The 25786-nt window shown below is 35.7% G+C and overlaps 1 protein-coding gene across 1 annotated transcript in view; it reads right to left on the bottom strand.

Moving 5' to 3' along the window:
* LOC107671394 (DNA-binding protein SATB1-like) overlaps positions 1-25786 on the bottom strand; it is a 62349-nt gene that overhangs the window by 22559 nt on the left and 14004 nt on the right. Inside the window, exons 6-12 of the mRNA XM_016464306.1 lie at positions 20522-20633; positions 19797-19874; positions 14838-15124; positions 14343-14405; positions 8684-8896; positions 4761-4832; positions 3797-3952 (exon numbers count right to left, since the gene is read on the bottom strand). Of these exons, the coding sequence (XP_016319792.1) occupies positions 3797-3952; positions 4761-4832; positions 8684-8896; positions 14343-14405; positions 14838-15124; positions 19797-19874; positions 20522-20633 (981 nt within the window). The remainder of the gene's footprint in view (positions 1-3796; positions 3953-4760; positions 4833-8683; positions 8897-14342; positions 14406-14837; positions 15125-19796; positions 19875-20521; positions 20634-25786) is intronic.

The raw sequence follows: 25786 nt of genomic DNA on the forward strand, positions 1-25786 counted from the left end.
GTAATGATGCTGAAAATTCAGCTGCGCATCACAGGAATAAATTACATTCTAGAAAACATTTTAATAGAAAATATCTTTTGAATTGTAATAATCTTTCACAATATTACTGTTTTTACTGTATTTTTGGGCAAATAAATGCAGACTTCTTTCAAAAACAAACAAAAAAATATATTGTACCTTATCTTAACTCATCAAAAATGCATTCGAAAAAATTGGTTGCGAACAGCACTTCATGTTGACCTTAAACTTAGGTTCATGAATTGTGCCATATGAATGATGCTTTAAATAAAAACTACAATTGGACAGGCGAAAATATCCTGCACTGAAGGAGGGAAGGAAAGAAATTCACTACTAGAACCTCAACAGCTTTCGTTTCACCTACAACACATCACAATTTTCGCAAACTCTGCAATAGACATCAACGAGAGCGTACAAATAAACAATTTATAGGTTTCTTTTTCAGTTTACAAGCTGCAAAAATAGTGGTTTTTCTGTGGTGCAGGAGGAGAAATGAATTGAAATGCTACTCGGAATATGAAAGTGCCACCAAATAGATAAAGCCTGGCATTCACGTCCTGTATGGATGTGTGCCCAGAGAGGGGGACGGCATGGCTCCGATCCAGTGCCCATCCCCCAATAAACAGCACACACACACACCCCTTTACACCACAGTCGTACACGCGGCCACATGAGTAAGCAGGTACACACGCTCACACACACATGCGATGACTCTCTTTAGCCCCCTCAAACTACTGTTTACAGCTTTGAAAGCCCAGGGGATGAGCGCTGCGCCTCCCCCTCAACACCTCCCATCTCCATGGCTCTCGTCGAGGGCAGAGCTGGGCCGAGTCTGGAGCCCCGTGGCTGCGGAAGCCAAACCCACGGCCTGTGCCAGATCTCTAGCATGTGCTGCGGCCAGTGCTGCTGCAGTCTACCTCCGCTACGGACGAGGATTCCTGCACTGATGGACGCGCCAATTAATCTGACACGCCACGGAAGATAACCATACGGCAAAACACCTCCCACCACACGCCATCCAGGACCCTGAGGTCCTTCAGCCAGGCAGGGGGTGAGAGGGACAGACACAAACACACACAGTTTGTGGCTACACTTTACAATAAGGGTTCATTTGCTAACATTTGTTAACTATATTTAAACTAATTAAGAAAAATAATTTGAAAGCATTTATTAATCTTAAAATCAAAAGTCGTATCTTTTAATATTATTTAATCGATCTAAGCTAACATGAGGGCCCTATAAAATCTAAAGGCTGGCTTTATTTTTTTTTCCCCCAAAGTCAGTTTCTTTTTCTTTTTTTTCCCTCTCTTCTTTTTATTTTTTTTTTACTTTTAAAATGTAAATCAAATGCAATAATGATCAATCAAATGAAATTATGAAATGTGTTTTATTTTTCTCAAAATCAGTTTCCGGGTTTCAATTTCTCTGAATTCTGTGTTTTATGATTTAACACAAATTTATTATTAAAACTGTGGTAATCATATGAGTGCATAAAATTTTAACTATTTAACTGATATTTTTAAAATGTAATCAAATTAAATTATGAAATTTGTTTTTTGCCCCAAATTCTGTTTTCAGTTTTAATTTTTTTCTGAATTCTGTTTTATGATTTAATACAAATTTATAACCAAAAGAGTGGTGATCATTTGAATGCATAAAACTTTAACAATTTAATTGGTCTTTTAAAATATAAGTCAATGAAGTTATAATCAATCAATAAAAAAAATTATGAAATCTGTTTAACCCCCCCCCCCAAATTCCGTTTTTCCATTTAAATGTTTCTGAATTCTGTGTTTTATGGTTTCATACAAATGCATTCATGAAAAACAGTGGCAATCATACAAATATATACAACTTTAACAAATTTAATTGATCTTTTAAAATGCAATCAAATGAAATTATGATTAAAATATGGACAAAAAATTGGGATATTGTTTTACTAACTGTATTGAAATACATTCTACTGTACAATATATTTCCGTCATAATTTCTTCAAATTAAGCCAAACTTTAGCATTTTAGCAGGTTGTAGTGAAGGCTTTTGAGTTTTAGTTCATGCATTAACACTAACTAATGGGAACTTATTGTGAATTGTTACCAAGTTTGACATCCTACTTGGTTCAGAAATCATAAATTGGACTTCAGTCAGAATGCATTTCATAATTTTATTTCATTTATTTATTTATTTTGCTATTTTACATTCTAAAAAGATAACAGTTCTAAGAATATAATTTGTATGTAGCTTTGGCCTGTAATAAACTATATAATAATAATAATATTAATAATAAAAATAATGTATTATTATTATTACTACTACACAAAAATAATTTATTTATTATTTCATACACTATCATTCTAAAGTTTGGGGTCAGTTCAACTTTTTAAAAGAAATTAATACTTTTATTCAGCAAGGACGCATTAAATTGATCAAAAGCGACAGTAAAGACCGTAAAGATAATGCTACAAAAGTTTTCTATTTCAAATAAATGCTGTTCTTTTGAACTTTCTATTCATCAAAGAATTATGAAAGAAAAATGTATCACCGTTTCCACAAAAATATTAAGCAGCACAACTGTTTTCATCATTGGTAATAAGAAATGTAGCTTTGGCCTGTCGCCTCAAATGACAAAATGAGAAGTTTCAGGCAAGACTGATCACTATTCTTCATTAAAAGCCCTCAAAATGCCACCAAACTGACCGATCACAATGAAAACGTACAGTAATTATGGCTGATACCAATTGACTTCCCTCTATGATTCTTCAATCGTCACGCCTCAATTGGAAAAGAGCTTCCCCACCGCTAATTACGACATCGTAGCGCCTGTTTTGTAAATACGATTGCTCTGCATCTGCACCAGCACCGCCAGGCGCTCGGCACCGGCCGGACATTCAGCTGGCGGGCCCCGTGGGCCCCGCAGAGGGGGCTGGGAACGGGAAGGAGGGGGTACCAGCTGCCCGGGGAGCGCACATTACGAGATGGAGCCGGAGATAAGTGCTCTCCCAGGCCCCTTTTTCAGCTGCGTAATTAGCACAGTTCTTATCTGCTGCTCAATTCACATTCACACCAGCCATGAATGGAGCACACAGGCTCAGGCAGAGAGGGGGCTCTTTTCTCTCAAACCGTCATTCTAGACGAGAATCTTACGTGAATAAATGCCCCGGTTTGTCTTTTCTCTCCTCCACCCTTCTCGGCTTTGAACTCCCTTCTACAAAAACAGTGGTTTGTGCATCAAACTGTAATTTGGTGAAACAAAAGTATCTGGCACCGTAATCAGTGCAATCAGCAAAAACCTGCTGATATTTCTAGATAATTTAGGGCTTTCATTCACGTTCCCCTCCCCCATCAGATGTAATTGTGAAAATCTTTAAGTGTGCACATAGATATGTGAAACCTTTAATAATGGGGCTCGCCTTGCGTTTCTTTAATTAGTTTTAATAGGCTAAAACAGACGGTAATGTTTCTCACAGAGGCCTGTATTCAGCAGAAGGCTGTTCACTTTGTAAGATAACAGTGTGATCGTTGCACAGCTGAATTATATAAACACATTTGTTTTATGTTGCAACACTGTCTGCTGTCCGCAAGCCCACAATAAAGCAGCGCAAGTCATTACGGCGCTGCGCTACCTGCGAGGCTTAACAAAGCTCTCCTTTTACGCTTTTATCTCGCTATCTGAGCTTTCTGTAGGCTGTACACAAAAATGTTTGACAATGTTTTGTCAACCGGACGAGCGGTTCAAGCATGATAGGCTGGTGAAAGTCGAAGTCGGAGCGGGCCGTACCTGGCTCTTCGAGGCAGCGACCTTGGCGAACATGGCCTGGGACACTTTGGCCCTCTTCATCTCCTGCTGGATCTCGTCGTAGATGGAGGAGTTGATGTTTAACACGCAGTTCTCAGATTTCCCGTTCCACTCCGAGGTCAGAGGGCTGGGCCTCACCTGAGCAGAGGACAAATCATGCAACAAGAAAAAAAAAAGTTAGGTAGATGGATAGACTTTTACATTTTTAATGCACTTTCAAACAAGAAGGTTAACAATAATAATAATATAAACTATATAAAATTATATATATATATATATATATATATATATATATACACACACACATACACACATACATTATTTCATACACAATTTTTCAAAAGCTTAGGGTCAGTAAGATTTTTATTTATTTATTTATGAAAGAATTGTTTTTTTTTTCAGCAAGGATGCATTAAAATGATCAAAAGTGACAGTAAAGACATTTATTTAGTTAAAAAAGCTAATAATATAATATAATACATGTTTAATAATAAATTATAATTATAACAAATGTTTTTCAAATCAGCATATTAGAATGATTTCTGAAGGATCATGTGACACTGAAGATTGAAGTAATGATGCTGAAAATTCAGCTTTGCATCACAGAAATAAATTAAATCTGAAAATATATTCAAATAGAAAACAGTAATTTTTCATATTTATTTTTATCAAATAAAATGCAGCCTTGGTGAGCAGAAGAGACTTCTTTCAAAAACTTTTGAACAACATATATATGAAATAATAATAAAACAACAACAATTGTTAATAATTATTATTATTTTTAATATCTAAAATATATCACATAATTGTTATTATTATACATTACAATTTATTTAATTATTATTTTAGCAAATCTTTTTAATAATATATATGTACATAGGTTTATAATCAAGGACAAAATCTTGCATCACTTTTTGCATAAACAGTGTACCATATGTGCACTCACAGGAGAGATGCCCACTGGAATTCTGGGATTCCAGTCTTCTGGTCTCACACTGTTACACTCCTCTCTTCTGGGCTGTGAACACACACACACACACACAAATGTTTAAAACAATAGGTTAAAATAACACTTAATCGGACTGATCAGAATACTCTAGTAACACATGATCAGATTTCTATCACACAGCAGTGATTTCTGCAGCAAAACAACTTGAAAACATGGCTATAACTTTTTTTTTTTAACATGAAGGGTCTCCAAACTGCCACAGCAGAACCGCTGAAGAGGCTGTCAGCACAGCGGCACCTACATCAGTCATTTGCATGTGAAGCATCAGTGTCTAGGCCGAGTTATTTTGTGACCATATCTGATTATAAAGGGATGAGCGTGCACTAACTTGTCTGACGATCCATTAACGTATGTGGGAAACATACCTTCACATCCGTTTTTATGACCGCCATAAAAGCCCTGCAGCACTGCAAGACATTCCACCCTGCTGATTTACAGCAGAAAATATCCTGCGAACATCTCACTCATATCTGTCAGCATCAAGCTGCCATGCATCAAAAGACTTCCCTCTACCTGGACCTGCTTTATCAAACATTTTATGCAAAAGAGCCAATGATGGACAAAATGTTATCTGACTGATGGCATGTTCAAACACAGACAACAAAGTTAACCTAAACATGCATATAAAAAGCATCAAGTTCAAAAAGTATTTTTAATAATAATATATTTAGATAAAAATGTTTAAATATATATATATATATATATATATATAAAATATTTAATATTTTATCTAATATTTATAAAATATAATTTATTAAATACTGAAAAGTACTAATAAAATAATAACATTATTATATTAAATTAAAATAAAATTAAGAATGTTAAAATAAATAAAATACTGAAAAGTACTAACAAAATAACATTAATTATATTAAATTGAAATAAATTAAAATAAAATTAAGAATGTTAAAATAAATAAAATACTGAAAAGTACTAACAAAATAACATTAATTATATTAAATTGAAATAAATTAAAATAAAATTTACAATGTTAAAATAAATAAAATACTGAAAAGTACTAACAAAATAATAACATTAATTATATCATAATAAAATAAATAAAAATACAATTTAGAATGTTTAAATAACCCAATATTTGTGCGTGCTAAACATTTTTATGCTTATTAGATGCTTATGCTTTTTGCTGCCTATGTAGAACGTTCCAAATCTGAGGCTCCATTTCAGTTAGGATGCTGCTTATGCACCAAGGAAACACTAGGTTTTGGAACACAGCCATTATATGTGTCAAGCAGTGCATCGATATGCTCTTTGATTCAAAATTTCACCAATTTGAACAAATATCATCAGATAATGGAGACTTTTGCCCAGCGTTGTACGAGACTGACGAATTAGGCGCAGTTGCTGAATAAACAGGTTACAGAACCATCTGATAATGGAATCTGAACAGGAAAGCAGCATCTGGTTTGCACACACACACTAGGACATGATGCACGCAAGCGCACACACAAATGCGTGCACACTTGAGTGAACACTGATGACATTTCGGTCTTTACACATTCTGTGTGTGAGGGAGTTTTTCTCCTGTATAAAAGAGCCTCCTCAGTCCATCACACACAGGAAGGCTTTGTGTCCGATCCACTAAGACACACTCAACTGCGTTTGAAGGAGACTCTGCATACCTTTCTGGCCCTGCTTGAAGAGTTTGGAGATCTAGAACGGCTGAGAGTGAAAGAAACGCTTCCTGATATCTTTCCTGCATTAAACGTTTCCACCAAAGTACAGATGCATTGATGTGCTGACACTTTTGCATTGGTAATCGGCAATAACAGTACAGAATTAAAAAAATAGAGGTGGTGCATTTAATATTTGAATAAAAGCGTCTGCTAAATGCATAAAATTTACAATGCATAAATGTAATGTTTCCAGCTGTTAACACCACTATTAATAAATCAAACACAGGACAAATCAAACTTGTATTACAAGTTTTCTGAAATGTTACGTTTAAATATGCAAAAGAGGCATTATATAATTAAATATGCATTCATTTGCATACAACTCCAGAACAGAAATCTGTACACTGGATAAAGCCAGTTTTAATTTGTTGACATTACAGGTGACATTAAAGATTTATACAAAGGGGATTTTGGATATTTCAGTTTATCACTTCATAAATCAGAAAATATTGCCAACAGCCAGGAAAAAAAGCATTTTCACCATAGGCATAAAATGTTATGCGTGTACATTTTATGCCTAGAAACATAAATAAGAATACAATTGTAAAGTTTGTTAGATGTAAGTGCTACTGAAGTGGAAATTTCTGGCTCAGTTTGAGAAAACAGCCACGTATTGTAATTAAAATGTATAGCCGCAAATAGATTAAATGTATAAACATTTAAAACATATATTTTTGATGTTTTCTTTTCACTAGGCAAAAAGTCATCACATTACATAAGCAAAATAGACTAAAATCTCAAAATTGACAAGTGCCTGAAAAAACAAAAAAAAAGGTTTTGCCAGTATAGTGTCTTGCTTTAAGGCATTGGGAAATGCTTTGTTTAGTCTGTATTATTGCATCTGTACTTAACTGCATGTCAGTCAAGATTTGTAAATACAGAGTTCTAGTTGTGGGGTTGCAATGGTGTGTGTGCTTGTGGTTGTGTTAGTATAAACTATCATGTGTGTGAGCTCCTGACCAACACATTACTATAATACACTGTCATTTAAAGCCGCAGTGCATCATTTCTGGACACACCAAACAGAACTGCAAAAATAATGACCTTTACCAAACAGGTTTTCCCCATCTTCTATTGCTAGTACAAACTTACACTCTGTTCATGCGAGTAAAGCTGCAGTGGAAATTTTTTTATGTATGTTAAAATAAAGTCATTTCTCCAGCAGTTGGCAGGGGTCCTCAGGAATTTACGCATTACATTCCAGTCTGCGCAAAGCAAATACTCTGACGATGACTGATAAAAAACACACCTTAGCTAATCACTCATTATGTTAGTGAGTGAGAGCATGCTAAATATTTGTTCTGAAACTGAGTCTGAGTGTTCAATTCCACCTGCATTTACATAAGTGAGAATACAGAATCTATTTAAATTCAACATGACCCCATTTACTATATTAATGCATGTCTGTGGTCTTACTGTGAATGAATGATCAGTGCATGTTATTCCAAAAAAAAAAAAAGGATTTTTGCTTTGCAAAATATTAACAAAATTGCAAAATATAATAAAACATTTGCCAACAGAGTAAGGAAAATTAACCTAATTCCAGATATATTCACTGTGTCTTTGATAAGTAAAATGTATCCAAATAAATTCATCTTGTTTCATATTTTGAATTAAGATTATATTTTCTGTTTTGAGTTAATGTTGTAGTAATTTTGTTAGTGATACTAATATTTATAGTGATACTAATAGTAACACTAATATTTTTATTAGTGTTTATAAAAATATAACTAAGAAAGAGAATTTATTTAAATCTGTTAGACTTCAGCATAAAATATAAACATTTGCCAACAGAGTAAGAAAAACAAATCTAACTCAAGAAACATTGTTTTTTGCTTTTATAAAATATAAATAAACAAGACACATAACCTATTTAAATCTGTTAGATTTATGCATAAAACAAGAAAAAAATACTTTTCCCAAAAAAGCAAGAAAAATGAACCTAATTCAAGATATATTCTTTCTGTCTTTGATAAATAAAATGTATCCAAATAAATTGATCTCGTTTTAAGGATGCATAGATATTTTAACTGGAAAACAAGACAAAAATACAATAAATAAACTGTTTTTGCCATGCACCAAAGGTTACAACCCTACAGCACACCTTTTACTCTACGAAGGAGAACTGATCTTTTAGTGCCCATTGGAGTGCGATTTGAGCGTTACCTGTACAGGGCGTGTGGGAGGGGTGCTGATGAGGGGAGCAGGGCCCATAGCAGAGGCCGCAGTCAAGCTGCGCTCCCTCTCGTCCTGGTAGATGCGGTCGCGCTCCGCTTCCGGTAACTGCAGGAAGTTCTGCATCGCTCGCAGGTTGACCAGGAGCGACTGAGACGCTATCTTGGGGTCTTCCTCTTTTCTAAGAATCTCAGACAGAAGACCCTGGGAGAGACACAGAAATAAACGCATCGTCCTCTTAGCAAAGAGCAACAATTAAAACTTTCTCTCCACTCCATACGCGACAAAGCAATTGACCCGTCGATAAGCTCTGCCCACCTTAGTTACAGCTGTCCCATAGGAATAAATTGGATATTTCTGTTAAAAGTGCTTTTCATTAAAGTAATCTAAAGCAGCGCTAAAAATGTAATGGATATTATGACATTACAAAGCCTTTCTTTACAAATAAGTTAAATTATACAGTAATGCGATTAAAACTACAAAGACATCAGAATCAGAAATGCTTCTTAAAGTCACTGAAAAAAGGAAAATCCGATTACAAGTGGACAGAATTGTTCCTAATGTTTCTACAACACATTCATCATGTTTTATAATCATTTTTGTTTACTACTATCCAAATACACAGGATGTTAATAAAATTTTTATTATTTTATTAGAGAAATTAATGCTCAGCAAGGATGCATTAAATTGATCAAAACGCGACGATAAAGACATTTATAATATTACAAAAATGAAAAATAAATAAATAAATAAAATTCAAAAAATGTTACAACAATGCATCACTGTTTCCACAAAAACATGAAGCAGCATAATTGTTTTCAACATCAATAATAAGAAATGTTTGAGCAGCATATTAGAATGACATCTGAAGGATCATGTGACACTGAAGATGATGCTGAAAATTCAGCTTTGATCACCAGAATAAATTACATTTTAAAATATATTCAAATATTTCTAAATTTTAGTGTATCTTTGATCAAATAAATCCGGCCTTTGTGAGCATAAAAAAAAATCTTACTGAACCCAAACTTTTTTTTTTTTTTTTACTTTAACAGAAATGTATGTTAGAAAAGAGCAAAAGATAGCCTGAAAATCTGGTAGAAGCCAAAGGCTGCTAAGCTAGGATTGGTCAGTAACACTTTCGATCAAATACTATCAAACACCATCAAGGTTAATGCACTTTGCATAATAAAACCTAAAATTGGGCCACCAAACCCACATAAACATTTTGACTCTGAGACGCCACGACATGCCACCACAAGAAGCCATGATTCACATGTGGGGAAGGATGTACAATAAATATTTAAGGGCTCTGTGGAAACAAAAAATTCCATTGCAAATTCTTCCCAGCGCAACTAAAGGCCAATTTGTGCAAACACGCCTGTCATGACGCAGCCTCCGATTCCTATAGATTCCTATCCTATCGCTCTAACACAACATCAAAGTCACTTCCTGCCAAATGGGGGTTTTATGCAGAACGTCACGAGACATTATCTTCCCGCTGTCTCCAGCAACAGTCGCTCATGCGTGCTGCGGTGACAGTCCGCGGCCGAGCCAGTACCCACCCCCCGCCGCTGGCACACGGCCAGGTATGTCTCTCTTTGTCTCACCTGATGATGGCAGACAGTTGTCAAGGCGGGACTGTACTAATAACAACTAGTGAAAAATCCCCACAATGCTGAGTTTGTCTGACAACTTTCCCAGCATTTGTTAGGTTGTTTGGGTGCTTTCATGAATTGATACAGGGACAAAGTATTGTGATATTTTACTTCACAATATGGTACAGATCTTATCACCATCAAGACTTTAAGTTTTCACCAGAGTAATTTTAGTATCACTGATATAATATTATAATTTGTGAAAATTTTGATGTAGATTTTTTTTGTAAATTTTCTGTTTTCACTTTCAATTTTAATGACATTTTTAGAGATTGTTTTTGTGTTTTTGGCAATTTTTTAATTAGTTTCTCTTTTTTTTAATATGTCTGTATAGCATTTATTACATTTTAGTTTTTAGCTTTAGTCTTGGCTATTTTAGTATTTTAACTTAAAGGGGTCATGAACTGAGAAATCTAAATTCCCATATAAGAGGTCATTGTACCATAGAAAAAGATCCTGTAAGTTTCAGAACTCAAAACTTTCTCGTTAGGCTAAAAACAGCTTATATTGAAGCCAGTCTGCCAAAATGACAGATTGTGTAATGTGCCACTTTATGACGTAATAGTGTGGCTAAGCCCCGCCTCTGCAAGAGAAGATCACTGCCTGTTTAGCCCCGCCCACCGATTCTATGCCACTGCCTGTTTAGCCCCGCCCACCGATTCTATGACACTGCCTGTTTAGCCCCGCCCACTGATTCATGCATGCAGTGTAAATAACGAGAGAGGCAAACGCAGGTCTACACAGAAATCAAACAATAAAGGTGCTCAGAAGACAACAACCGCTGTACAGTGCCAAGTTGTGGAAGAACAGAGTCTTTGCATCGCCTTCCTTCTGATCCCAACATTAGGAAAGAGAATCACAATATGGCAAGGGTGTAACATTTCCGTCACACGCTTGAGGTATTCGGCCAATCAGGTATTCGCTTTTCAGACCGATGAGCTTTGTAAAAATCGACGCATTTCAGAAAGGCGGGGCTTAGAGGAGAAACAATAATGTACAATATGTGGAAAATAATGTGTTTTTTGAACCTTAAACCGCATAAACACATTTCATTACACCAAATACACAAAATAATGTTCTTTTTAGCAGCATCATATGACCCCATTAATAACATTATAAATAGACCTCAGAGAACAGTACAAAATAATAAAAAAGGCAGTTCATGACCCCTTTAACCCAAATGAAAATGAGAAATGCTGCCTTGGCAACTAGCTGAAATAAAATACATTTGCATACATATTTATAGCTTTTTTTTTTCCAAGTAATGAACTTTTTTTAGGGTTTTAGTTTTAGGTAACAATATTAACCCTGATTTGTGCAATAATATTTTGAGGAAAATGTACAGTGACACTCAATTAATTTGACAAATCCAAACTCAAACGGAAAATAATTGTACAAAAGGCTGAAGCGCAATGCAGATAAATAAATAAAAAATAATTATATTTTGAAGTAAATTGATTAAAAGTAACAGTAAAGACGTGTACATTGTAACAAAAAAAAAATCTAATAAAATGCTGCTTTGAACTTTCTATTCATTAAAGAATAAATTTTAAAATAGAAAACAGATATTTTAAATTGAAAAGCTTTCACAATATGAATGTTTTTACTGTATTATTGCACAAATAAATGCAGTCTTGGCGAGTATCAGAGAATTCTGTAAAAAAAAATCTGACCCTAATTGTATGACAATTTTTAATAACTAAAAAATAACAACAAGAAAAGCATCATAATATTAACCTATCATAAATTAGATCTTGATAAATTATCCCTGATGATTTCCACTCTTAGTAGTTGACTCATATATTGATCAGACAATAATCTGTGGTCATTTTGCCTAGTATCAGTAAAAAATAAATAAATAAAAATAAATAAATATATATATATATATATATATAATGTATGTATACGTATATGTATATGTATATATATACACATACATATACTGTATATATATATATATATATATATATATATATATCTCATTTTCTAAATATTTTACAGTGAATTCTCAAATACTTTCAAAAGCAAATTTTGCCTGTTGAGGGAAAACCGTAAATCTACACACCTCATTCAATAAGCTGCACAATTTGAGGTATCCTTCATGCACAATAACACAGCACAAGCAGTGAGGAATGAGTTTTTGGTTGGAAAATGTAATGATTTGAATGAACAATAACAATAGTGATGTCTGCCTTAGCCCACACCGCTAATAAGTGTCCTGTCACAGCTCAGGGCTGACAACAGATTGCATGCAGTGACGAAAAACAAGGTCAAAGCCATGGGCGTGCGAACCAAAAGACGTGAGTCAGTGATCAGTTACTCCTGCCAGGAAGCTGATGATTTGTAAAGTTTTTGATTGAATGATGAGATGCAATATCTGTGAGAAAAATGCTCGCCTGCTTTTAGTCCTGATAACCCTGCATTTACTGGACGATTGGGCACTTTGTGTTGATCTCAAAACAAAAGCAGATAAACCATCTAACTGTGAGTGTTCCTGCTGTCACTATATTAGCAAGGCATGGTGAATTTTAATGATGTACAGAGCGTGTAGTGGCAAGCATCACACGAACATGTCAGAGCTGATGTATGGGGCTGGGGCGGAGCTGGGGCTATGATTCAGCATTTATAATCGTCAACAAAATAATTTGACACATCTACCAAAACAACATTCTTAATGGCTCTGTTCCAAATCCTAGTGATCTGCCTTACTGGACAGCACCTACATAGACAGCTGCCTTCAAAGACAGCATCCAAACACAGATCTGAATCATTGTATGGTACATGCTAAAGCTGCACAAAACATCAAAATAAAATCACTTTAAATAAACACATGCGCAGTGAGTTTCAGAGCAAAGCGCAGCACTGTGTTCATTTACACGTGTGCAGCTCATTATTTGGTGATTTCACAGTAAATGCTCCACTTCTGCAAGCGCTGTGAGTTTGGGTCTCTTGTAACGTGCATGTGCTACCAATTTTACTAGATTTGCAACAAAAGTCATATATAAACCGGATGCCAACAAAGCAACAGCTTTAAGGGCTTCCCGCCAAAATAAAAGCTCAAAGATTTAAAATTTGAAAATAAAAGACATTAAAAATAAATAACAGTATTTTTCTTGTATAAAAAAAAAATATTATTTTAATTATTATAATTATTTTTATTAAATACTCAAATTTTATTTTTAAAATTATATTATTTTTATTGTATGAAAAAAAGGGGAATATGACTTTGTTGTTGTTGATTTATGTTTTAACTCCATTGACTTTATGGTTACTTGATTTGGTTCTTGTAAAGAATATAAAGGTTTTTTTTCAAAATTGTTCGTGATGATTATCACCCAAAAATTATTGGAGTAAAAAGTAATAAAAAAAGTAAACATTTTTATTTTCTATATAGATTCTTTACAAAAATCACCCAATCATTCTTAAAAGATTACTTTCAATTCTTTCCAGATTGCGCTATTTAATCACCTCTTGAAAATTCCTCTATTTTTGCCATATTCCAATAAAAAAATGACAGAAAAAACAAATATTGCCATCTAACTAACTAGACTGGAATATTTTTTTAATCAATATTTTCCAGTATTGAAAACATTTATCTGCCGTTTTGGTTGGATTCCTTCTACTCTGCTAGTTGCAGTGCATTAAGGGAATGTCCAAAAGATGATATCTTAGAAATCATCATTACGCTTTGCATAAGAGACTTCTTTCGATAACAAAAAACGGTTCATGATTTTTTGTTTGACCATTTTTATAACTAAGATAAATAAACAAAAAGTTACTAAACAAAAATAATCAAATTATTATGTAGACAGCTTGCTAGGTTTTTGTAGTCGATGTGAGAAGACAAATCTGTCTAACTAGGATTAGACAGACAACTTTGCTAAAAATGTATCATTTTGTGATAATCTTGCCCCATGTAATATGTTTATCTTTTATCTCAAAAGGCACTTTTATTCCAAATGTATCATATATTATAATCCAAATATATGTACCTGCGTCCTGTTGAAGGCCACACGGGCAAATACAGCCTGGGAGATTCCCGCCCTCTTGTTACTCTACATCGATTTCAATAAATAAGAAATTTATTATATAAAATAAATAAATATAAATATATACAAAATAAATCAAACAAAAATAAAAAAAATATACAATAAAAAAAGTAGTAAAAATAAAATATATGTAGGGATGTCACAATAATAATAAAAAAGTTTGATCCCAAAAGCAGTGAAATTTCATGTTTCTAGATACTAATTTCGATACCACTGCATCTAATATGCTACTGAACCCACTCTATTTAAAAATATATATTATTATAAATATGAATAAATTAAATTAGTGGCATGTAGTGCAAGCATTTCTCAATTAAGTAAATATTGTTTCAAGTATTTATTCATGTAAACAGTCATTAATAGAAAAGCCGGAAAGTGCTTTTCTCTTTTTCCTGTCAATATTGTGTTGTTGGATTCATATTAACAACAAAAAAAGACAGCGGCATGGCTCAGGGACTGCTGGGCCAGAAGACGGTTGACGGCGTACTGCTGGTTGAGAATCTGAGCCATGACGATCTGCTGATTCACCAGCTGGGGGCTGATGGGGGTGGACACCAGGCCGGGGTGCAGGCCGGGGAGCTGGGCACGGCTGGGGGCCTGACTGCTGTGGGACAGGGGCACCGGGGACGGGGACTGCTCGGCCGTGCTGCCCGGGATGGGCTGCTGACTGAAGCTGAGGTGGTTGGTTCCGGGTGGAGAAAGATCAGACAGACTGTCCATCTCAGCTATAGGTGGACACAAAGAAGATGAAGCATGTTAATAAACAGGGTTTGGCTTGCCTCAATAAAAGCTGCTGATGATGTTAGTCTAAACAAAAGCTCAGTTTTTAGTGGCATGTAGTGCAAGCATTTCTCAATTAAGTAAATATTGTTTCAAGTATTTATTCATGTAAACAGTCATTAATAGAAAAGCCGGAAAGTGCTTTTCTCTTTTTCCTGTCAATATTGTGTTGTTGGATTCATATTAACAACAAAAAAAGACAGCGGCAGGTCTATTAGGTCTAATGCGCAGAGATGATCTGACTTTAAGATGAACTGTCAGTGTTTACATTATTACCTCATAAAAAACATATTTGTTTTTTAAAATGCAATTCAAAACTCTATAACATACTAACATTAAAAAAATATTCATTTTAGTTTAGTATCAACTTGGTACCAGAATATATTGATACTTTTACGATCACTAACACAATAAAATTTAGAAATGAATTCTGAAAATTAATGAATAAAAATTAACAATAAATGTTATAAAAAAGGAACGTCAGAAACTATCACTTAACTGGACAAATGGGCATGCTGATATTTTCAAAATGAGTGATTAATTGCCTTATTACTACTCTATGATGAACAGAATTCATCACAAAACGCATCAATATAAAATAGTAAACACTTTCATAACAAATTGGACATGACCTGAAGTCAAAAAGCAAGAGTTTCAAGCTAAAAAAAACACTAATCAAGCCCGTTCCAGCCTGCCATTACTACAGTAACCCAATACAACCTCTCTAATATGATGGGGCACAGTGTGTGACCTGTATCTGCATAAATTGGCAGCACCAGAAATTAGTTTATAATGTCCATGGCCAAATCATGTGAGCAATAACAACACGGCAGTGTGGGCGCTCTGCTAAAGCAGCGAGCAGGACATCTTCACATGGACCGAGCCAGAGAGCCATACACTTGAATCGCCCTTTATGCTCTTAATTCTAAAACAAGGTACACAAGCTGGCTAATATTAAATTTTGGGAAAGTCTAAACATAACCAGAGCGTGATGCGCTGGAAGCCCAGAGCATGGTCTCTTAAACAGGCCAGACTGAGCGGATAGAAAATAAGGTGTGGTGGCAAACATGCTTGAAAATATGAAAATTTAAAAGTACTTATGAATGTGTGAATTTAAAGAAATAATTCTAAACCCATAATCTGTCACTTTTCTGAAAGATGGACTACTTTTAGTGCTTTTTTTTTGTCATTTCACAGCTTATTGCAGATTTTTGACAGATGTGGTCACTATGAATATTGAAAAGAGCTGCTTGAAGATTTATTAAATTTCTCTTTTTGTGTTGCATGGAAAAATAACAGCATATGGATTTGGAACAATGTAAAGCCGAGTAAATATAGCAAAAAATTGTAAACCAATCCTTTAAAGGACTAAAGCATTGTGCTTTCCTGACACACAGGTAGTCAGCTGAAAGATATTACTTAAAAAAAAAAAAAAAAAAAAAAAAAACAAGAAATACAATACCCATCACCTACTAGCGCGGACAATCTTACGGATTTTATAGAGTGCAAAAAAATCATTATGACAAATCATCAAAATATAAATATTTCAACTGGAAGATAAAAACCAGATTAAGCGCATGGAAACTCTCCAGAGATATCCACAATAACCACAAGGATGCAAACATGTGTCTTGACTGACAGCGAGCACAAAGCCACGGCTGTTCTTTTCAATATAAGCAGAAAGTGAGAGGGAAAGAAAAAAACAAAAACAAACAAAAAATTGGGTAATAATCAAAGCTCTCCCATAATCCCCATCATTCCTGTGCTCGGATGTTACGGTATGCCTCTCAGTTGTCTTTTTGGTGTTGAAAACTGCCGGGGGGCACATGCTTTTCCATGCAAATTGAAAAGGTTGGAAGAAAGCGTTCGCAGGCCCCGTTTGCAGCGGCGACACAGAGAACCGGAGACCCTTCTGTGGAATTCGCCACAAAGCAGGCTGGGATTAGGAGCACAATGGGAGAGAGAATGTGGGCTGAGGGGAGGGAGGTAAAACCCTACGGCACGGCGGGCGCTCGCTCTCCAGCCCAGCTGTGTTTGAATGGGAGTGCTACTGCGGTAGAGACGGCTTGCCACACTCTGCAAGATGTTGCGAGACCGGCCTCTCACTGACCACTTATGAAACGCAATCCACTGCGGACTAACCAGTTACAATAGGGAGTGCATTCAAGACATGCACTTTCTCATTAGCAGTGTTCTCTGGGAGTTAAACCCATAACCTTGGCATAACTATAGCTTCGCATTCCTGCAGTTTAGACAATAGAGCAATGTCAAGGTCATGGGTTCGATTCCCAGGGAATGCATGAACTGATTAAACCCATAACTTGAATGCAACATAACATAACTTGTATGCAATATAAGTCACTTTGGAAAAAAATCAAGTCAAATTTATTTATGTAGCACTATATACACAATACAGACGGTTTCAAAACAGCATCACAGTAATGAACAGGAAAATAACAGCCTTAAAAAGGCATAGTTCACCCAAAAATCATCATTCACTCATCCTCTGTTGAGCACAAAAGAAGATATTTTGAAGAATGTAGGTAACCAAACAGTTGCTGGTAGCCATTGACTTGCATCAGAGGAAAAAATACTATGGAAGTCAATGGCTACCAGCAACTGTTTGGTAACCAACATTCTTCAAAATATCTTCTTTTGTGTTCAACAGAAGAATTAAACTCATAGAGGTTTGGAACGACTTAAAGGGGATAGTTCAGCTTTAGTTGCTGGTCCCCATTGACTTGCATAGGTGAACTATGGAATCTTTAATGCTGCAAAATTCTTCCATTTCAGTTGTGAAGCAGCTCTAAAATGTCAAAAATGTCATTATTCAGATGAATTTAGTTCAGTCAGACCATTCTGTTTTTGCTTCAAATTTCGAAATTAAGCAATCTAATTTAGATTAAAAACTGCTTAACTATATTATCGCCCAGCTCTAATTTGTTAAAGCGACTATAAAGCATGAAGAAGACATTATTATAAATATTAACATGATTTTCTGTAAAGCTGCTTTGAGCAACGTGTATTGTAAAAAGCGCTATACAAATACATTTGTTTTGATATGGCAAACATTTAGAGCCACAACAAAAGACAAAAGTGTTGTGTACAGATGTGTTTATGTGCAAGTTTTTATTGTGGCAGATTGTTTCATCTGACGCTAATTGTCCCGCTCACAAGGCTCTCGGCCTGCCGTCAGTTGTTAACGCAAAGTTACGGTGTCGCCGCCATTGGAATATTAGCACATGTGCTCATGAATAATAAGGTGGGGAGGGTTGCAGTGCGTCACGTAACCTACCTAACGTGGTGGCACGTGGACTGTCATGGAGGACACACGTCCCCAGGTAGCCCTCCAGCTGGGAGGGCTGGCGCACGACTGCGCAGACACGCAACACACGCATTCACAGGTGTGGAGAGAGAGAGAGAGCGTGTTAGTGGGGGTAAAAGTGAACGTGTGAACAGGAAACAAGAGGCAGATGTCAAGAGCTGCAGTATAACAACCTGACTGACTGACTGACAGGTGCGTGTTTGAACACTTGAACAGTACTGTTGATTATTATTTGCATGGCAAAGATAGATTTTTGAAGTCAAAAAAGGCTTTTTGTCCTAAACATAGGTCTATATTTGACAGGGATTTGTTAGATTTGCATTTTAACTGAATCTAAAGAACAAACAAATGAGGCATGTTAAAAATAAGTAGACAAGGAAAAGACTAGATACACAGACAAATAGACAGACAGACAGACTTACATAGACGGACATAAAAAGTCAGAAAAGATAGACAAATAGACATATAGAGAGACATATAGATACAGACAGACAGACAGACAGATAGATAGTCAGACAGATTGAGAGATAGAGAGACAAATAGATAGGTAGATGAACATAGACGGATAGATTTACAGACAGACAGATAGATCGATACAGATAAATAGTCAACAGGTAGACAGATAGACAGACAGACAGATCTCTTTTTTTTTTTAGATGTGATCTTCACAAATGTTCGTTAAGCATTCGGCTTACCTATCATGTCTTTTGTCTTCTTGAAATGTTTATACCAGCGTCCGAATTCTTGACACTTCGCCGCAGACACATTTGCATAGTAAGTGCTGTTAACAATTGAAGAAATCATACTCTGCAAGACAAAATTTTGTATCAGATGAATTTAGTTCAGTCAGACCATTCTGTTTTTGCTTCAAATTTCGAAATTAAGCAATCTAATTTAGATTAAAAACTGCTTAACTATATTATCGCCCAGCTCTAATTTGTTAAAGCGACTATAAAGCATGAAGAAGACATTATTATAAATATTAACATGATTTTCTGTAAAGCTGCTTTGAGCAACGTGTATTGTAAAAAGCGCTATACAAATACATTTGTTTTGATATGGCAAACATTTAGAGCCACAACAAAAGACAAAAGTGTTGTGTACAGATGTGTTTATGTGCAAGTTTTTATTGTGGCAGATTGTTTCATCTGACGCTAATTGTCCCGCTCACAAGGCTCTCGGCCTGCCGTCAGTTGTTAACGCAAAGTTACGGTGTCGCCGCCATTGGAATATTAGCACATGTGCTCATGAATAATAAGGTGGGGAGGGTTGCAGTGCGTCACGTAACCTACCTAACGTGGTGGCACGTGGACTGTCATGGAGGACACACGTCCCCAGGTAGCCCTCCAGCTGGGAGGGCTGGCGCACGACTGCGCAGACACGCAACACACGCATTCACAGGTGTGGAGAGAGAGAGAGAGCGTGTTAGTGGGGGTAAAAGTGAACGTGTGAACAGGAAACAAGAGGCAGATGTCAAGAGCTGCAGTATAACAACCTGACTGACTGACTGACAGGTGCGTGTTTGAACACTTGAACAGTACTGTTGATTATTATTTGCATGGCAAAGATAGATTTTTGAAGTCAAAAAAGGCTTTTTGTCCTAAACATAGGTCTATATTTGACAGGGATTTGTTAGATTTGCATTTTAACTGAATCTAAAGAACAAACAAATGAGGCATGTTAAAAATAAGTAGACAAGGAAAAGACTAGATACACAGACAAATAGACAGACAGACAGACTTACATAGACGGACATAAAAAGTCAGAAAAGATAGACAAATAGACATATAGAGAGACATATAGATACAGACAGACAGACAGACAGATAGATAGTCAGACAGATTGAGAGATAGAGAGACAAATAGATAGGTAGACGCACATAGACGGATAGATTTACAGACAGACAGATAGATCGATACAGATAAATAGTCAACAGGTAGACAGATAGACAGACAGACAGATCTCTTTTTTTTTTTAGATGTGATCTTCACAAATGTTCGTTAAGCATTCGGCTTACCTATCATGTCTTTTGTCTTCTTGAAATGTTTATACCAGCGTCCGAATTCTTGACACTTCGCCGCAGACACATTTGCATAGTAAGTGCTGTTAACAATTGAAGAAATCATACTCTGCAAGACAAAATTTTGTATCGTTTAAAATGTATGTTTACTCACAGTACAATAAGAAAGTCTGTCAAAAAATCCTGTACTACGCACAATTTAACATTATGTATATGGTACACAGTGTCATATCTTGATCCAAAAAACGTATGCAATGTAATTTCTTCTGCTAAAATATAAACTAAAAAATACATGTCCCTTTAACAAATGCCACAGAGTATGAAAGTGGATGCATACAGGAGGCTCTGTGAGGCAGACAGCAAAGCAGATGATGCTTTGGGGATTTCTGCCCTATATGAATGCAACTCATATTCGCAATCTGTTTTCACAGCCGGAGTTGCATGTTGAGACCACACAACGAGTTCACGTCTCCTCGCTGCCCTAACAGCACATTTCCCATTCATCTCCTCTGCTTTTTCTTCTTCTATTTTAATACATTCCACTCAAAAAAAAAAAAAGCTGAGATTCTTTTTCATTAAACCCAACATTTAACACCTTAATAGCCCTGGGCTACATAGCGCAGAAATTGTTTTGATTGTTATAAATATTCAAAAGATGAAACCATCTGTTTTTAAATTACAGGTACGGCAGCTTTATCATTTTTATAACATGAGCACTTGGGGACTTGGAGGTGCGGAGGAGGGGGGCTTTGCGGTGTACTATAGAGTTTGAGTTTATGGATAACTTCAGCATTCCCATTTCCAAATGCATCTTGAAGACCTAGAGATGAGCTCTCAAAAATGAAGGCTCTTCAGAGGCAGTTATCAAGAACCATTTTCCCTCTGAAGGGTTCTTGATGTGACTGTAAGGCTCTTTGGGGATTTGTTTTTGATGTTAGATTATAGGTTGGTGCAAGAACTGTTTTTCTTCGACATCATATATATTTTTCTTTGATATCACAACTTTAAAATGTTCTCTATAACATGGACTTTTAGGTTCTTCTATAATATATGGAGTTTAAAACGTTCATACAAAACTTAAAAAGGCTCTTTTATGACATCATACGGAACATGACTATTTCTATGACATAATATGAAAATGTAAAGTGTTAATCAATGATATGATATCTGGGGTTTAAAAAAAGTTATCCTATGACATCATATGGAATTTAAAATAGCTTTTCCATGACATCATGGAACTTTAAAATGTCCTCTATGACATAATATGTGGCTCTCCTTTAACATCGTATGGAACATTTGCTTATGACATAATATGGAAATTTCAACTGTTCTTTCATGATTTCATACATATGGAGTTCTTCTGTAAAATAACACTGAACTAAATGTTAAAAACATTTTTTTTATGGAATATTATGGAAATTTAAATTGTTATCCTATGATTTCATACGGAATTTAAAAAGTCTCTTCTATGACATCATATGGAACTTGTTCTTACTAGAAAAAATATCATATGAAAATGTCCTTACTGACATGGAAACAAATTGTTCTTCTATGATTTCCTACTGAGTTTAACAAGGCTCCTCTCTTAAATTGTTTTGCTTGTAGCATAATAATCAAATTTAAAATGTTATCCTTTGACACCATAAGGAATGTAATTTTAAATTGTTCTTCCATGATATGATATGGAACTTAATGTTCTCCTATGACATCATACAGAACTTAAAATTTCTCTTTCATTAACATCATATGGAATGTAATTTTAAATAGCTCTTCTATGATGTATATGGAACTTAATATTCTCTGACATCATTTAGATTTTACAAATGCTCTGTGACATCATTTGGAACTAAAAAATATTTGCCTTATGGCATAATATGGAAATTTAAATTGCTCTTCAATGATACCATATGGAGTTTTTAAAAGTTCTCGAAATTTAAAAAGGCTCTTCTATGACATGGGACTTTAAAATGTTCTTAAATGACATGGAAATTTAAATGGTTCTCCTATGACATCATATGGAATTTAAACAATCTTATATGATACAGAACTAAAAAATTTAAATTGAACCTTTTTGATGTCAAAGAGGAACTAAGGCACTATATGGAATTTTAAAAGATTCTCCAACAGCATCAGGCTGAAAAACTCTTTTGGAACCTTTCTCCAGCAAGTCTCCATGAACAGGTGCAAAGTTCAGCAGGACCAGCCAGACAAGGGTTAACCACTCACCAAAGCACACATCGCTGTGTACGCTTAAGAAGGACTATTAACCTTTATTGCCAAAGCTTGTGCTGCCGGAGAAATGAGAAGTGTATAACAGTATCCAAGATGAGCAGAAGATGCTCTCCAAAAGCAAGGGCGGAATATGAAACCACAGTGCCATGCTGATAGGAGGCCAGGTTCAAACCGCACATCTGAAGGCCAACTGGCGTTTTAAAATGTCACAGCCTCTTTTATCGCTGATCTGAAACAACAGTCAGGATGGAAGGGAGCTTACAAACAAAACCATCAACTAACAATAGAGGAGCAATGAAATTACCAAGATTTCATGAGTCATCAAAGATCTGTTTGAGATCTGATGCGAGTCAAACGCTCATATCGGGTACAGTTGACACAGATGTTATGAAAAGCTTTGTTCATTAATCACTCGTTTCAAACTCCCGAGACCCGTACGCCACCGCAACACAGGACAAACCACGCAGATAAACACCTCAGCATACCGAACGCCAGGAGCCATCAACAGGTAATGGGACAAGCCTCTTTAAAAGATAACCATCGTGAGGCTTATCGGTGCGCCCAGGAAGTCTGTCACGCCGTTATCGACCTGAACCATCTATCTGGTTTTCCATCATGGGAGAGTCTCATAAAAACGCTCCGTATCTAGCCAGGCACTCGCTGTTTGTACTTCCTTCTTACGTGCCATCTTTTAGTCTCCCTGCGGAGAGACTGTATTGTGTTGGAGAAGTGGGTTAATTCCCCCTCCTTTTCATTTTTTTCTTTAAAAACGTCTTAATTACAGCTTCTTTTTCGTCCATTGCATGAGAAAGGGGGGAAAGCCCATGTCAAACCCGAGCAAAGATGGCATTTGACTGCTATTTGCTGCTATGCAACTACACAGCTGCTCTTTCAGGGCCATGGGGTGGGTGGGGAGCTTTATTGTTGCAGTCGTCTGAGGGGACACAGGGGTTAAGTTTGATCACAGGGAAACATACGTGTGCTGAAAGACGGCTGATGAGCGGGAGGGGCCCCACACAAACCTGGATGAGCAATTTACTTTTCTCATTTCTTTAGCGTTGCACAAAAAAATCGGTCTGAAGGCAGGCGAATTACATTCTGCTGAAAACAATATTTTTTTAATTCAAACTAGGAATGGGTCATCAATTATTGAAGTCATCTGGTGGGTTTATCTAAGTTTTTATTTAAAAAATGTTTTGAGTGACACTTAAGAGGGGATAAACTTTGAAACTGTATAAATATACTTATATATATATATATATATATATATATATTTAGTTATTTATTTATTATAAAATTAAATTAAATGGTTAATTTGTAAACAATGGCACTGGAAAGTTTTAGCATATTTACTTTGAGAAGATGCTAAATTAATCTGTGCCACCACAAAAAATATACTAAAATGTACTATACTATATGTCAATGTATATTAAAACATCAATGCAAATATCAATATCATATATAAATATTATAATAGTTATATAAATATCAGCATCAATATTCTAAAATTTTAAATAGTGTTTATTTTTTATGATACAACACTTAAGGGATGAATTTTGAAACTTTTTTTAAATAAAGTTAATCCCCTTACATTGTATTTAAAATTAATATCAATGTCAGTATTGACAAAATCAACATTAATATGACAACAAAAGTAAAATTCAAATAAATGTTTAACTTCCAGAGTTCATGTTTTTTAGTAATAATACAATAATAACTAGAAAAAGTATAGTCATGAGAAAGCACACACATGCATGCATAACATTAATGCATTTGGCCTTTTTGTCACAGTTTTTGACCATTTGGCTGTTTTCTCAGATTCTCGCAGAATGAGCATTGTGTTGAAGTCAAATGAAAACTACTTCAAGTTTGAAAAACACATCAAGACTCCTGATTCGGTTGAATTCTGTCCGGCTTGCTAGTTTTACTAAGAATAATGTCTGGTTGGTGTATGACAGTCCATCTAATCAACATAATTACACAAGGCTTCCGTTAAGAATGACTAGCCAACTAGTCACGCACAAAGTCCACCAACTACACTAGAATGAACAGCTCCTGTTAGCGTGTAAATCTAAACATGCAATGTAGCTTTGGAAAAAAAAAAGCACTATATTCACAATCCCCATCCACTCTGGTGTAATTCTCCTTCTGATTCTCCATTCATTAACCTTTTTAAGAGCAGGGATTAGCGTTCGGAGTATCAAGATGACACTAATCCTATAAAAGCTGGCGTTTGGTCTTAAATCGACCTGATCTCTTCAACTCTTCCTGTTCAACAACAAGACTGTTCACCTAAATAAAAAGGTCACCTCTACTAGCGTACCCATCAAAGATGACCCTAACACAGACGAGGCAGCCTGTTCTAACTGGAGAAGTAACGACTAAAATTAGCGAAAGACACTCCTTCACGCCAGCAAGAGAAATCAGAAACAACAAAAGCAGATACCCTCCCCCGAAAATTGCAGCACACACGTGTGGGCCGCCCAGTCTACAGCAAGCGAGCTGTGAGCGGACTCTAATTCAGTGTAAATACCGGGCCGCTGCTCAGTGGGAATAGCTCACATATGGACTGTAAACAGAGTGATTAGAGAGATGTGGAGCGGCCCAGCCTCTGCACTGCCTGAACAGCACCCTGGGACTCTTTACATCACCACACACACACACACACCTGCAGGTAAAGAACGGGCTTCCCTGAGACGAAATAGACTGCAATTGGCGCCAACTCACAAGCTGAAACGCTCGCCTTTCCTTAAGCATTTAAACGGCAGCTCTGCTTATTTAAAATGCAGTGTGGTTTTAAGGGTGAATCTCATGAAATCATGTCCAGATCCCATTTCACTGCAAAATCAAGAGGGGAAAAAAGCATTTATATTTTACATTTAAAAATGACCATTTTTAGGACCCTTACAATTTTTTTTTATTATTTTCAATACAATTAAGCAGATTTCCCCCCCTCAAATTCTCATTATTGTAATAGTCTGGATGTTTTACATTTCACTTCATTTCAATTCACTTGAAAAAAAAAAAAAA

This window comes from Sinocyclocheilus anshuiensis, unplaced genomic scaffold, assembly GCF_001515605.1.
Source record: "Sinocyclocheilus anshuiensis isolate Anshui unplaced genomic scaffold, SAMN03320099.WGS_v1.1 scaffold552, whole genome shotgun sequence".
Lineage (NCBI taxonomy): Eukaryota > Metazoa > Chordata > Actinopteri > Cypriniformes > Cyprinidae > Sinocyclocheilus > Sinocyclocheilus anshuiensis.